General features: G+C 35.3%; 2 protein-coding genes across 7 annotated transcripts; both read left to right on the top strand.

The window, feature by feature from the left end:
* The first annotated feature begins 3924 nt into the window (after positions 1-3924).
* Positions 3925-7647, top strand: LOC145037687 (Tetratricopeptide repeat (TPR)-like superfamily protein). Its single transcript, XM_078986395.1, has 2 exons — positions 3925-7063; positions 7174-7647. The coding sequence occupies exons 1-2, from the start codon at positions 4010-4012 to the stop codon at positions 7216-7218; spliced, it is 3099 nt and encodes a 1032-aa protein (XP_078842521.1). The 5' UTR covers positions 3925-4009; the 3' UTR covers positions 7219-7647.
* A 3285-nt stretch (positions 7648-10932) lies between these two features.
* LOC145037653 (uncharacterized) lies at positions 10933-12641 on the top strand. Of its 6 annotated transcripts, none has more exons than XM_078986384.1 (7): positions 10933-11094; positions 11219-11306; positions 11526-11610; positions 11677-11802; positions 11888-11958; positions 12035-12094; positions 12186-12641. In XM_078986384.1, the coding sequence occupies exons 3-7, from the start codon at positions 11544-11546 to the stop codon at positions 12519-12521; spliced, it is 660 nt and encodes a 219-aa protein (XP_078842510.1). In that variant the 5' UTR covers positions 10933-11094; positions 11219-11306; positions 11526-11543; the 3' UTR covers positions 12522-12641. The 6 variants fall into 6 exon arrangements, with proteins under 6 accessions (XP_078842510.1, XP_078842489.1, XP_078842501.1 ...); XM_078986363.1 differs by having other exon boundaries at positions 11487-11610; XM_078986375.1 differs by having other exon boundaries at positions 11201-11306.
* Positions 12642-13093: the final 452 nt, after the last annotated feature.

Raw genomic sequence — 13093 nt, 5'->3', positions numbered from 1 at the left:
GGATAAAGTGGGTTTAGAACCGGAAAAACCGGAATTTTTTGGTAATTACTTACTACTTAGTGGGTTGAACTTTGAAAATTTTCATATTGATATCCCGAATTTGGGGGACTGTAACTCATTGAATGTGAAACCAAAATTAACAAAATTATAGTCTAAAAGCATGTACAAACTCTAAAATACATTCCGGAAAAAAACCACATGTCAATCCGACTTTAAATGAATGAGATATGCATGTGTTAACATTTTCACATAATACAAAGTACCAAAACAAATAGCTGAAAAATTGAAAAAAATTTAGTTTTGATATCCCGACTTCAGAGGACCATAAATCATTGAATGTTAAACCAAAATGACAAAATTATAGTCTAAACTCATGTACAAACTGTAAACTACAAGTTGGAAAAAGTCACATGTCAATCCGAATTCAAACGAATTAGATATGCATGTTTTAAAACTTTCACCGAATACAAAAAAAACTGAAAAACTAAAAACTTCCAACTTTGATATCTCCACTTTGGGAGATAGTAAGTCAATGAATATAAAACTAAAAATGACAAATTTATAGTCTAAAGTCATGTACAAACTCTAAACTACATGTTGGAAAAAACCGCATGTCAATCGGAGTTGAAACGAATGAGATATGCATCTTTTAAATGTTTCACAAAAACCGGTTCTGGTCATAAAAGTGGTTCCGGTTCTGAACACCGGTTCCGGTTTTTAGAAGAAAGTAACTACACACTCACACATATAAACAACAATAAACTTAATACACTCAAACCATACTTGTATTATTATCGTGTTTATGAAAGGTAGTATACACTCACACATATAAACAACAATAAACTTAACACACTCAAACCATACTTGTATTATTATCGTGTTTATGAAAGGTAGTATACACTCACTTGATCAGAAGATGATCGGACAGCACTACGACTTGCAGAAGTAGTATTCTTCGGTAGATCTGGAAGATCTCCACAAAAATCGAACTTCTCGCGGGCAGAGCTTCGGCTCGGGAACCGCACTTCTCGGGATCTTGGGACTTGCTTCGGGGCTCGAGAATAATACCGGGGCTTCGGGGTATTTCTGGCAAGCAAATCGATGTAAAACGGGAGAGAGAAGAGAGAAAATGAACAAAAGAACCAGTTGCCCTCACATCCTATTTATAAGAGGCAGGAGTCTCGGAGTACGCAGGGCGTACGCGTCCGAATTCGTCACTGCATGCGTCATCTGAAGAATTCGAGTGCGAAGGTCGTCATGTTTCGCTGCACGCGGGGCGTACACTCGTACGCGGGGCGTACTTCGGATGAGTCCGATGACTCGCCTTCGGATAATACCGGGATTTAATAATTAAATTTAATTATTAATTAATTAATAAACTTCGAAAATTCATATCTTCTTCATACAAACTCCGTTTTCGATGTTCTTTATATCCACGCGTAGGTGAGACTACGCTCTTCGACTTTCGTTTAGACTCCGTCGGCTAATTTTGACTTTTATTTTTATTATTTATTTTTAATAGGTCGGGATATAAAATTTCGTTATAAATTCATAACTTCTTCGTCCGACGTCCATTCTTGCCTAACTTTTCGTCGTTTCGCTACTAACAACGAGATCTTCGATTCTCGTTTAGATCGCTAAGGCTAAATATCACTCTAACGTAAATTCACTTTTTACGTCATTCAACGTTGTGCCGGTCCTGTCGCGAAACTTTAACAAGTCATAACTTCTTCGTTATAACTCGGATTTTGGCGTTCTTTATATGCACGGAAGCCTTGTAACATATACTACAACTTAGTTAGGTTTATTCATCCTAAATAATCTTCTATCAAAAAGTCATTTTTTTTGACGCTTATTGTCTCTAAATTGATTATTCCTGATCTACGGGCGTTACACGTACCAAGGGGTACACTATGCATATTGGTGGGTAGTTAAGTACGCCAAGCGTACAACGCATACGCCCAGCATACGCCTCGCAGAGGCTTTCCTTGGGCTTTTAGTCTTTAGTTGGGCTTTGGACTTTTGGACCTTAGTTAGGTTGTGAGCCTTGGACTATTTGATGCATGGGTGGGCCTTAGGATTTCGTTAATGGGCCTTAAGTTGCACGAGTTGGGCCTTAGGGTCCGTTATTGTGTTATTGGGCCAAGTTTGGTTAGGCCCATTATAGGAAGGGTTTTATCTTAGGGGTCTGGATTTAGGATTTCGACCCACGATTATGGTTTATAGCTTGATTAGGATGATTTGTTTGTGTTTAGTGTGGGATCTTTCGGTTTGGTAGCCAATCATTTAGTTATTTATCAGTGGACTAAGGCGAGTTTTCTCACTGTACCAATGGGTCGAAGGCACCAAGGCCAGTCCATTATCTGTGATATATAGGATGCTAGCTATATTTGTGATATGTGTATGAAAGACCAGGATTTGACCCCTTGCAATTGTATGAAAGACCAGGATATGGCCCCTGGCAACTGTATGAAAGACCAGGATCTGACACATGACAACTGTATGGAAGACCGAGATTTGGCCCTCGGCAGGAAATTACTTGTAAGATTATGGTTTGGACCATAACACTAACTTATTTATGTTTAGTTTGTGGTACTTGTGGAAACTCACTAAGTTTTTGCTTACAATTTATATTTTTGGTTTTAGGTACTTCCGGTATTAAGGGGAAGGGTTTGGCATGATGGCACATCATTCTCTCCTCACTATTTTCTGTACTTTTTGATATTGTACTCTGATGATTTGACATTGTTCTTATGTGATGGTTTTTTAAATGAAAACTTTTATTGTGGTTTTTGGGCTGTTATAGTTTTATTATTACTTCCTAAACTGCAATACCATTTATGTAATTTATCATAAGAACTTGAAAAAAATAATCAACCATGTTTGAAGATCTGTTGTCGGAGTTGGGAAAATAAAATAAATCCCTTTGAGCATTAATGGTGATAAACCATCTTTATTCTAAGTTACACATTCATCTTTAGTTCTTGTTTGGAGTTTTACTAGGACCAACGCCAAATCCATTTCCTCCATCGCCTGAACCGGTGTCGCCACCAGAAAAGCTGCTACCCGAACCTTTGAAATTTCCATAACCATGAGATGTTCTTGAATCATCCTTGACACTCCTACTTAATTTGAAAGACCTAAAATCAGTTTTGATATCATTACGAGTTCAACTGACGTCGATTGGTATGTGTGTGTGTGGGGGGGGGGGGGGGGGGGAGGGGAAGTTGGGATAGGCAAAGAACAAGATTCAATTACAATGGATAGTGGAAATGTGGTGACTGGTGATTCAAACTAAAAAAACGACCTCCTACACACAAGAAAACATACATGTAAACATAAGATGAAAATCCTTCTAAAAACAAGGAGAAAAAAGGATCACATATAAGGAAAACAATAAAAGAACCTAAGTTTTCATGGTGATATCAGAAAATATGGACTGAAATTTATTTTCCTTAAGTGGACATTAGGATATCATAGCTTGAATCAACGTACGAGGTCTCTAACATAACGACGACATTTATCTGCAATAGAAAAACAATCTATGATATTCGAAGAAGAGAACACACGGAGGAAAAAAACCCTAGATTTCTTTGTTGGCGGATTCGATGGAAATAAATATATCACAAAATTAGTAAATGAAATATAAGTTACATAGATGGTCCCTACAGTTTAAGAAGTAATTAATAATAAATATATGAAATATGAAAAAGAAAAAAATGGTAAAATGTCATTTTGCAAAAACATAAAAATATTTTTTTTGATGCCGTGTATTGGAAGGGCCATTTATGTAATATCAACAAATCATAAGGACTGAGTTTGTCTATTTTCTTGAAACAGCACTATATATCTATTTTATCAAACCATCGGGACCATTTATGTAACTTTGTCTTGAAATTATTTCATACGTTTAACAGGAATATTTTTAGGACTAAAATGGGGAAAAACTTCCGGTGTAAATGACAAGGCATCGTTATAAACCCTAAATCCCTAGAGTTCAAAATTTCAAATGCTTAGAATGAGCAGAAACTGGGTAAAGATTAACCTCCATCAATCAAAGCAACGGTTTTCCTCATTTGCTCGTTTAATTTCTCTAATAGCAAATCCCACTTCATCGAAGGTTTCCCGCCAAAGTTCAGTTTATAACACCTTCAACAAATCCATCAGCACTTCCTCTCCTGATCAATTGGAGGGATTGATCGATTCAAATTTCAATCCCCCAGAAATCAGTTCGCATCCTCACAAGGATTCTGGAGTTTCGGTCAATTTGGAAGAAGAAGTTGCAATTTTGCAGCGTTCGTTGTCTGTGGAAAAGTTCGAATCCCGTAAGTATTCAGACGCGCATATTATTTGTAAAGCAATTAGAGATAATAACAGGGATTTCGGTGATAAAAACCATAAATTTCTTAGTAAGTTCAGAGAGAAACTGAGTGAATCGCTTGTGATTGATGTGTTAAAATTACTTCAAAATGCTGAATTAGCTGTGAAGTTTTTCATATGGGTAGGTAGACAAATTGGGTATAATCACACATTACCTGTTTACGAAGCTTTATTAGACATAATAGGATGTAACAATGCTGATAGAATACCCGATCATTTTCTTAGGGAAATTAGAGATGATGACGATAAAGAAGTGCTTGGAAAACTCCTTAATGTATTGATCCGTAAGTACTGTCAAAACGGTTCATGGAATTCAGCACTTGAAGAGCTAGCCAGGCTTAAAGATTTTGGTCACAAACCTTCTAGAGTGACCTACAATGCTTTAATTCAAGTATTTCTTGAGGCAAATAAACTGGATTCTGCTAATCTTGTTTACAGTGAAATGGCTGATGCTGGTTATAAAATGGATCCACATACATTAGGTTCTTTTGCATATTCTTTATGTAAATTTGGAAAATGGAGGGAGGCTCTTGATATGATAGATAAGGAAAAGTTTGCTCCTGATACTACATTATACACTAGAATGATAGGTGGGTTATGTGAAGGTTCTTCATTCGAAGAGGCTATGGAGTTTCTAAACCGAATGAGATGTGATTCTTGCATCCCTAATGTGTTAACATATAGGACTTTGCTTTGTGGGTGTTTGAATAAAGGAAAATTGGGAAGATGTAAGCGAGTTCTTAGCATGATGATTGCTGAAGGGTGTTACCCGAGTCCTAAAATATATAATTCTCTTGTTCATGCTTATTGTAAATCAGGAGACTTTGCTTATGCACATAAGTTGCTTAAAGAAACGGGAAAATACGGTGTTCGACCTAATCTTGTAATCTTTAACATATTTATTGGTTCAATTTGTGGAACAAGTGAGATCCCAAGTGTAGATAGGTTAGAATTAGCTGAAATGGCTTATGGTCAAATGCTTGAATGTGGTTTTGTGTTGAATAAAGTTAATGTTAGCAATTATGCTCGATGCCTTTGTGAGGTTGGGAAATTTGAGAAAGCTTATAATGTGATTCGTGAAATGATGACCAAAGGTTTTGTACCTGATGAAAGTACGTATTCGAATGTAATTAGTTTTTTGTGTAATGCTTCCAAATTAGAGAAGGCGTTTTGGTTGTTTAAAGAAATGAAAAAGAATGGGGTTGTTCCAAATGTTCATACTTACACGATTTTGATTGATAGTTTTTGTAAAGCGGGGTTAATTCCTCAGGGTCGAAAATGGTTTGATGAAATGATTACAAATGGTTGTTCTCCAAATGTGGTAACATATACAGTTCTTATACATGCATATCTTAAAGCTAAAAAGATATCAGATGCCAATGAGTTATTTGAAATGATGGTGTCATGTGATTGTTCTCCAAACATTGTCACAATCACAGCTCTAATAGATGGTCATTGTAAAGCTGGTAAAGTTGAAAAGGCGTTGCAAATTTACTCAAGAATGAAGGGTATTAAAGAAAAAGAAAATTCTGATGTGGGTTTTCAGTTTAGAGTTGAAAAGATTAAAACTTTGGAGCCAAATGTTAAAGAAAAAGAAAATTCTGATGTGGGTTTTCACTTTAGAGGTGAAAAGATCGAAACTTTGGAGCCAAATGTTGTGACATATGGAGCTTTGGTGGATGGGTTGTGTAAAGCAAATAAAGTCAAAGAAGCACGTGAACTTATAAATGTGATGACTTTTGAAGGTTGTGAGCCTAATAATATCGTGTATGATGGACTTATTGATGGGTTACTAAAAAACGGAAAGTTAGAAGAAGCAGAAGAAGTTTATTCAAGAATGTGTGAACAAGGGTACAATCCAAATGTCTTTACTTATGGATCAATGATTGATAAGATGTTTAAAGACAAAAAATTGGATCTTGCTACACGGATTTTATCCAAAATGCTTGAAAATTCATGTCCTCCTAATGTTATAATCTACACAACAATGGTAGATGGATTATGTAAAGTTGGAAAGACAGACGAAGCTTATAAACTCATGGAGATGATGGAGACAAAAGGGTGTAAACCGAATGTTGTAACTTACACCTCAATGATAGATGGATTTGGAAAAATTGGGAAAGTGGAAAAAAGTCTTGAAATTTTTAAAGAAATGGGGATGAAAAGTTGTGCGCCTAATTATGTCACGTATAGTGTTTTAATCCACCATTGTTGTGCTTTTGGGTTGTTGGATGAAGCTCTAGGGCTCTTGGAGGAGATGAAAATGACGTATTGGCCCATGCATATGGAGAGTTATAGTAAGGTTATTGAAGGGTTTAATTGGGAGTTTTTGATGAATCTTGGGGTTTTGGAGGGTGTAAGTGAGTATGATTCCATTCCGGTTATTCCGGTTTATAAACTTTTGGTTGATGGGTATAGAAAGGCTGGAAAAATGGAATTGGCTTTGGAATTGGTTAAAGAGATGAGTGAGTTATCTTCCTTTATGGATAAAGATTTGTATTCTTCTTTGATTGAGAGTCTTTCGGTTTCAAATAGGGTTGAGAAAGCTTTTGAGTTATATGGAGATATGATTGGTAGAGGTGGTGTTCCCGAATTGAGTGTTTTTGTTAACCTTGTTAAAGGTCTTGTGAAAGCTAACAAGTGGGAGGATGCAATTCAACTTTCGCAGAGCCTATGTTACATGGTATGCGCTTAATAGGGGTATTTTAGACATTTCACACGGATACATATTTTTATATTTCGTTACTATTTTATCCATGTTTCTTTTAAAAAAAATTATCTTTCTGTGAACAGGATATTCAGTGGCTTCCTTATGATGACAAAAAGGAAGAAAAGTAGGTGGCCCACATTGTCCTAGAAGGATCATGTGAGATGTAAAGCAGATACACAGTGGTCTGCTAGGTAGCTTGGCAGAAGGGGCCCACATTGGAATTGAAACTTTCACACTATGTCTGCTGCTGCTGAGACTTTGTTGGTGAATATTGCAGCTGAATCTGCCATTCTTGGTCGGAATCAGATTCGGAATCGGAATTGGAATCACAATCGGAATTGAAAGATAGCAGTGATTCAGGGGATTAAGAAACTAATAAGGGTATGAAGGCAAAAATCCAAGTCTCTAAATGATAAACAGAAAAATGAAAATGACCAAAAAAGAAAGCGACCCAAGATTGTTGAGCTTTCATAGTGGAAATCCCTCAAAGCGACTCAAATATTACTTGTAATATTGTTTCAGTTATGCGGAAATTGGCCTTTATTGGTTTGTTGCAAGGTCATATTGTCCTTTTTTTTTTTTTTAAATTTTCTTTTTAGCTATTTATATATACTAATAATTAAAAATTAAAAATATCACCCACCACCCCAAATCGCAAGAAACCACTAATCTAGACAATAAGGGTCTATACAATAATCAATGGTTTGTTGACTTGTTTGGCGGTGATTGTGGTTGCGGTGTTTGTGATGATGATGATGAAGAACTGACTTCCAATTTGTATCAATTTTGTTCATCTTTGAAATTAATGAGTTTAAAATTTGGTAGTTGATAGTCAAATTTATAGTATAAGGTCTTTCATCGCGAATTCTATAGCAAGAAGAGCCATGAAGGATTGTCGAAGCTTATGAGAAGACGTTGAAATATTACTATCAACAAAATAAAAGTAGATAAGCAAAAGTTGGCACCACACCGATAAATGAATAAGGAATTGTCGTATTTGCTAGGAACGAAACTAATGGTTGATACATAGTCCTAAAAACATTGCAACTAAGCACTTTGGAGCTTGTTTTAGACTGTATAGAGAATTTTTCAACAAAAAAACATAATTCAAATGAACAAAGTCCCAAAAGCCCAAGGGTTGATGCATGTGAAGCATTTCACTAAGATTACTTAGGAGGATCACATTTTTGACATCAAGTTGTTGAATTAAACAAGATTTGGACACAACAAAGCTAAGGACAATTCATATAGTTGTTGGTTTAACAACAAAACTAAACGTTTTATTAGAATCAATCCCAGTTTGTTGAGTTTGTTGTGAGTGACCATTGCCAACAAATCGTGCTTTGCAACATTCAAAAGTGTCATCGGATTTCATTTTATGGCAAAAAATCCTCATGGAATGCATAACTTGCATGCCCAATGTTCGTGGGACAAGGCCCATGGTTTATTTTCAATTAAAGCAATAAATTCGTGGGTCATGACATTTTTTCAACGAGGATCAGAAAAAGGGCCCTTGTAGAATTTAGAGGAAGATGAGAATTAGAAGTGGAAGTATTAAGATTGAACAATGTTTCTAGTTTAGAAATTTCAGACATGCTACGGGTATGAATGATAGTGACTTTATGTCGGGATATTAGGAGTTGTGGATTGGGTTGGGCTATTCGGGTGGTGATAAATTGGGGGTTGTTTGGGCTTTCAATGGGCCAAATTGTTGGGATGAAAGCGAACTAGTAATAGGAGGTGATGAAGGGGTTGTTTGAGTAGTGTAAGGGTAAAACGGAAATGGTTTTGGGTGAGAAAACTATAGGATTCATTGAAGGGGGATTAGTTGATGGAAAAGAGAATTTTGTTTCATCAAAAATCACATGTCACGAGATGATTATTTTCTTGACAATAACATTATATCATTTATAGCCCCGATGGTTTGGGGATTGCTGGGAGATACACGTGTAGAGCAGGGTTGAAGTTTGTTAATGGGAGTGGAAGGAAGTAGGCAATAACAACGACAATTGTGTACTTGTAGAAGTTGGTAGGAGGGGTTGCGATCGTATAAAATTTGTTCAAGGGAATGGTAGTTTACTAATTTATTGAGAAGAATGTTGAGTAAGTACGATGCCATTTGTAATGACTAGTGCAAAAAATGAACGGGGACTTTGAAATGTGATAGGAAAGTAAAGAACTTTTGTTTAGTTGAAATAGTTTTTGGAATATAGATAATCTTTTCTTTAAAATAAAAACTTTAAACTCGTATACTCGAACAAAACATTTTATTTGATTCTAGAGTTTTTTTACCAAATATTTAAATCCATTCAAAGCTTGTCAATGACCCCCACATGAGTGTAAATGATTTTAATAGAAAAAAAAGACGTTGACACAAAAACCCTTTTACCCAATGTTTTAAAGCTCAGCGGTCGAACCGGTTTGAGTGTAACCTGTGAAGAGTTATGACCGATTTTTTTTTTTGCCTATTCATGACTAATAATGAATTGGCCGGGTTTCTCAAGAACTCTTTTGAACCAGTGAACAATAACCACTAAAATCCCGGTGGGTATAAACCAAAAAATTGGACTTGGGGGCTTGGGCTTCAAAACTGGACTCTTGACTTGGCCACCAAAACCGATTTGAAACAAAAGACAATCTCAACTTCATTAGACACCGGCTTCATCTTCAATCTTGATTAGTTCACCGCTGGATTTTTGCTGATTTCGATTTTTCCCACACCAATTTAGAGTTCATAGACCCAATAAATGTTTAATCTTCATTCCCATACACCGGTTTTCTTGTTAATTTCGAGTCCAATTAATGACTTCTCATAGCTAATTTTTTTTTTGGAAAGGGAACTTCCCTAACGAGGGTTTCCGGACCAGCTTTTGCGCACTGACTAATCCCCCGCTGCAAACATAAAGCTTTGTCTCATGCCCTGGAGTCACTGCAGGCGAACCTCCATGGCCACAAGGGCTGAGTGGTGCCAGGATTTGAACATGGATCAATAGGTTATCCACCATATCTTCCACATACCTTACCAAGTCACCACAACCCAAGTGGTTTCTCATAGCTAATTTCTCATACTCTCTTAGTGTTTTTTTTTCTCTCTCGCTGAAATAAGACTAGCTTATGTTGTGTTTGTGCAAGATGAACTAATTGACCCGAGATAGGTTGTCATACTGGATCAACTAAAAACTAGGTTTTAAAACATTACTTTTACCCTATTAGAAACCAGGTTTTAAAACATTGCTATTACCCTGTTATCCAACACAAAAACCCTTTATACTTTGTTATGGCCTCTTTCTCTTTCACCATTTAACATCTCTTGCTTTCATCCGACTCTTATCTCTTTTTATCCATAATGTATAAACTAAAACTAGGTGTGAGATCCATGTATTACATAGGTTGATTTTAAAGAAAAACTAAATACAAAATTCTAAACATTTGAGAAGTATGAATTTATAAGATAAGTGGGAAAACTTTGAATTATAAAAAATAAAGTGTGTTTTTTTTTCTCTTTTAAATTTAAACAAATAATTTAAATAAATAAATTAATTAATTAATGAATCTTTAGTTTAGTAATTTTGAAATTTGAAGGAAAGTTTATTAATGAAATTGATATATATTTATTATTGCATTTAAATACTATCTAGAATTTAATAAAATGAAAAAACTATAAAATAACAGTTGAATAAACATTAATTTAAAATAACTACAAAATTACATAGGATAAAATAAATTATAATATGATATTATGTAGAAAAAAAAAATCTTTATTTATTAAAGAAGATTAATGTTTGGATAAAAAAAAATTGTTTAAAATACCGTGGAACCCCTTATTTTGCCATATTTAGGAATTGCCCAATAAACCTTATTCTAACAAATAGGACGCAAAGTCGCAAACACACGGACGCCTCCCTTCTCACGTCGTCGGCTCCTCAAGCTCTCCCCTGCCCGCCGCAGTATTCCATCGCCCCTGTCAAGCCACCGGACAGAGACGTAACACCCCACAACTACAGGTTCGTTCTTCAATTTCTGCTTTTGTTTATCCTTTTTTTTCCCTGCTTTCGTTCTTCCTTTTCTTTTTCCCTGCTTTCTGTTGAAATCGAAATCATTGAGTTCAAGGTTTATCAAATCGGACAGAGTCCTAGCTCCTCACAACTACAGGTTTGCAGTGTGGCTTATTCATCCCTCTGGTTCGCTTTCATCCAGACCCCTTCGCTGTTTTTAGGTTTGCGATTTAATGCACTTCCAACCTCATATAGCTTTCTGTTCCCGATTGGGATGTCTAGAAGACTAGAAACTCTTCATATATTAGCTTTCTGTTTTGCCGTTTTAGCAATTTATGGTTTTGCAACTCGAAAAATCATCGAATGGTTGATTGTGGGCTGCTTTTCTTCATATATGTTAGGTCAAGTTAGCTCTAACACACGCACACTGCTACTTGTAGTCGTTTTGGGGAGTGAGCATGGGGCGTAACAGCAGTCAAGCTCTTCTCGACTTGGAAAACGACACTAAAAATTCCTCTTCTAAAGGTATGTTTCCATAATATCAACTTAATTTGCTTATTAAGAACCAACATTCTAACAATTTATTTGCAGAGTCAGCGCTTCTTGTTTGCAAAAGAGATGATGATGATCTGTTGAAGAAGATAGAAGCTGCAAAAACTAAAGCGAATGCACCTCCTAATTCCAAGCCCACCATTGCAGCTCCTCCACCTAGCCAAGGTTATACTCTTCATCCTTCCGTGTGTTTATACTTTATATATACTTAATATTTTTATCTTCATGATCTTCTTATCTTTTGTTTCAGTTATGGGAAAGTTGAAGGACTTTTTAGGAGTCATGGCAGAGTCAAACAAGAAGTTGCAGCTAGATGCTATGGTATGAAACTATGAATTATGAAACTTTCCTTTTCTGTGATTAGAAATCTTACTAAATGTCTACTTTTTGTATACAGAGTTCCAAAAACTATGATATTGAGGCACTCACAGGGGATGAATCAGAATACATTGAAATGGTATGTAAAAAGTAAAAACTAAAAACCAAAAACCATTCTTTACTCTTCACATTCCATTCCTTTGACAGATTCCATTCCTTTAATCTCACAGGATCTAATGCTTGGTGTTGCGGATCTTCACACCCCAGAAGCTGTTGCTGCAGCTGAATCTGCTATTCTTGGTAATCAACCAGTCATCTCCCTTGATGCTAGTAGTACCGAATCGGAATCGGAATCGGAATCGGAATCGGAATCAGAATCGGAATCGGAATCGGAATCGGAAGATAGCGGTGATGATGATGACAACAGTTGTAGTGATTCCGAAGACGATGACAATAATGAAACTAAAAAGTCAAAATCCAAAACTCTTAATGATAAAAAGCCAAAAAACACAACATCTGAAAATGACAAAAAAAGTAAACGACCAAAGATCGTTGAGCTTTCATAGTCAAAATTCAGAATAAAGGCAAGAAAGTGTAATTTGTTGGTTGAATGTTGCTTGTAGCATATGAATGAAATATTTGTTTGGATTTAAATATATTTAATATATTTATATTTTGTGTTTTGAGACAGGTTGAGTTCACTTGTAAACAATCTTTTATCCATCTTTAAAAAGTAAATGTTTGTTATTGAATGTGCTTTTATCAGTCTAGTTTTTTTTAACATAATAGCTACTAAATATATAGTTAGCAATCTTAGGATTCTAAAAAATTTAGGCTGTGTAACTTTTTCTATTTGAAATTGATAAGCATTATCAATGGGTTTCAAACCATTCAGGATGTTTTATTAGTTAACTTATTTAATTTAATATATAGAATAAAACAAATGTATTTACAAAGAATATATAATGTAAGTTTAATTGTCAAAACTTTAAAATAAAATTTTCCAAAATAAGTTTAACCGTCACATAATATTATAACTTCAGAATTTTTTATCATTTTCTATATTTCTAAAATAAGCAAATAGTTATTTTTATTTAGTTATATTTTGATGTCAGGTAATGTTTCTTCTAAAAATATG

Source organism: Lactuca saligna, chromosome 1 (genome assembly GCF_052625555.1).
Source record: "Lactuca saligna cultivar CGN05327 chromosome 1, ASM5262555v1, whole genome shotgun sequence".
NCBI classification, from domain to species: domain Eukaryota; kingdom Viridiplantae; phylum Streptophyta; class Magnoliopsida; order Asterales; family Asteraceae; genus Lactuca; species Lactuca saligna.
Note: the sequence above shows the minus strand (reverse complement) of the source record. Positions and strands in the feature narration are given on the sequence as shown.

Excerpts from the sequence above, each read along its gene's own strand:
- LOC145037687 (XM_078986395.1), top strand. The coding sequence starts at position 4,010 with ATGCTTAGAATGAGCAGAAACTGGGTAAAGATTAACCTCCATCAATCA. Across the intron at positions 7,064-7,173 it reads CGCAGAGCCTATGTTACATG|GATATTCAGTGGCTTCCTTA; the intron begins GTATGCGCTTAA and ends TTCTGTGAACAG.
- LOC145037653 (XM_078986370.1), top strand. The coding sequence starts at position 11,544 with ATGGGGCGTAACAGCAGTCAAGCTCTTCTCGACTTGGAAAACGACACT. Across the intron at positions 11,803-11,887 it reads AGCTCCTCCACCTAGCCAAG|TTATGGGAAAGTTGAAGGAC; the intron begins GTTATACTCTTC and ends CTTTTGTTTCAG. Across the intron at positions 12,095-12,185 it reads AATCAGAATACATTGAAATG|GATCTAATGCTTGGTGTTGC; the intron begins GTATGTAAAAAG and ends TTAATCTCACAG.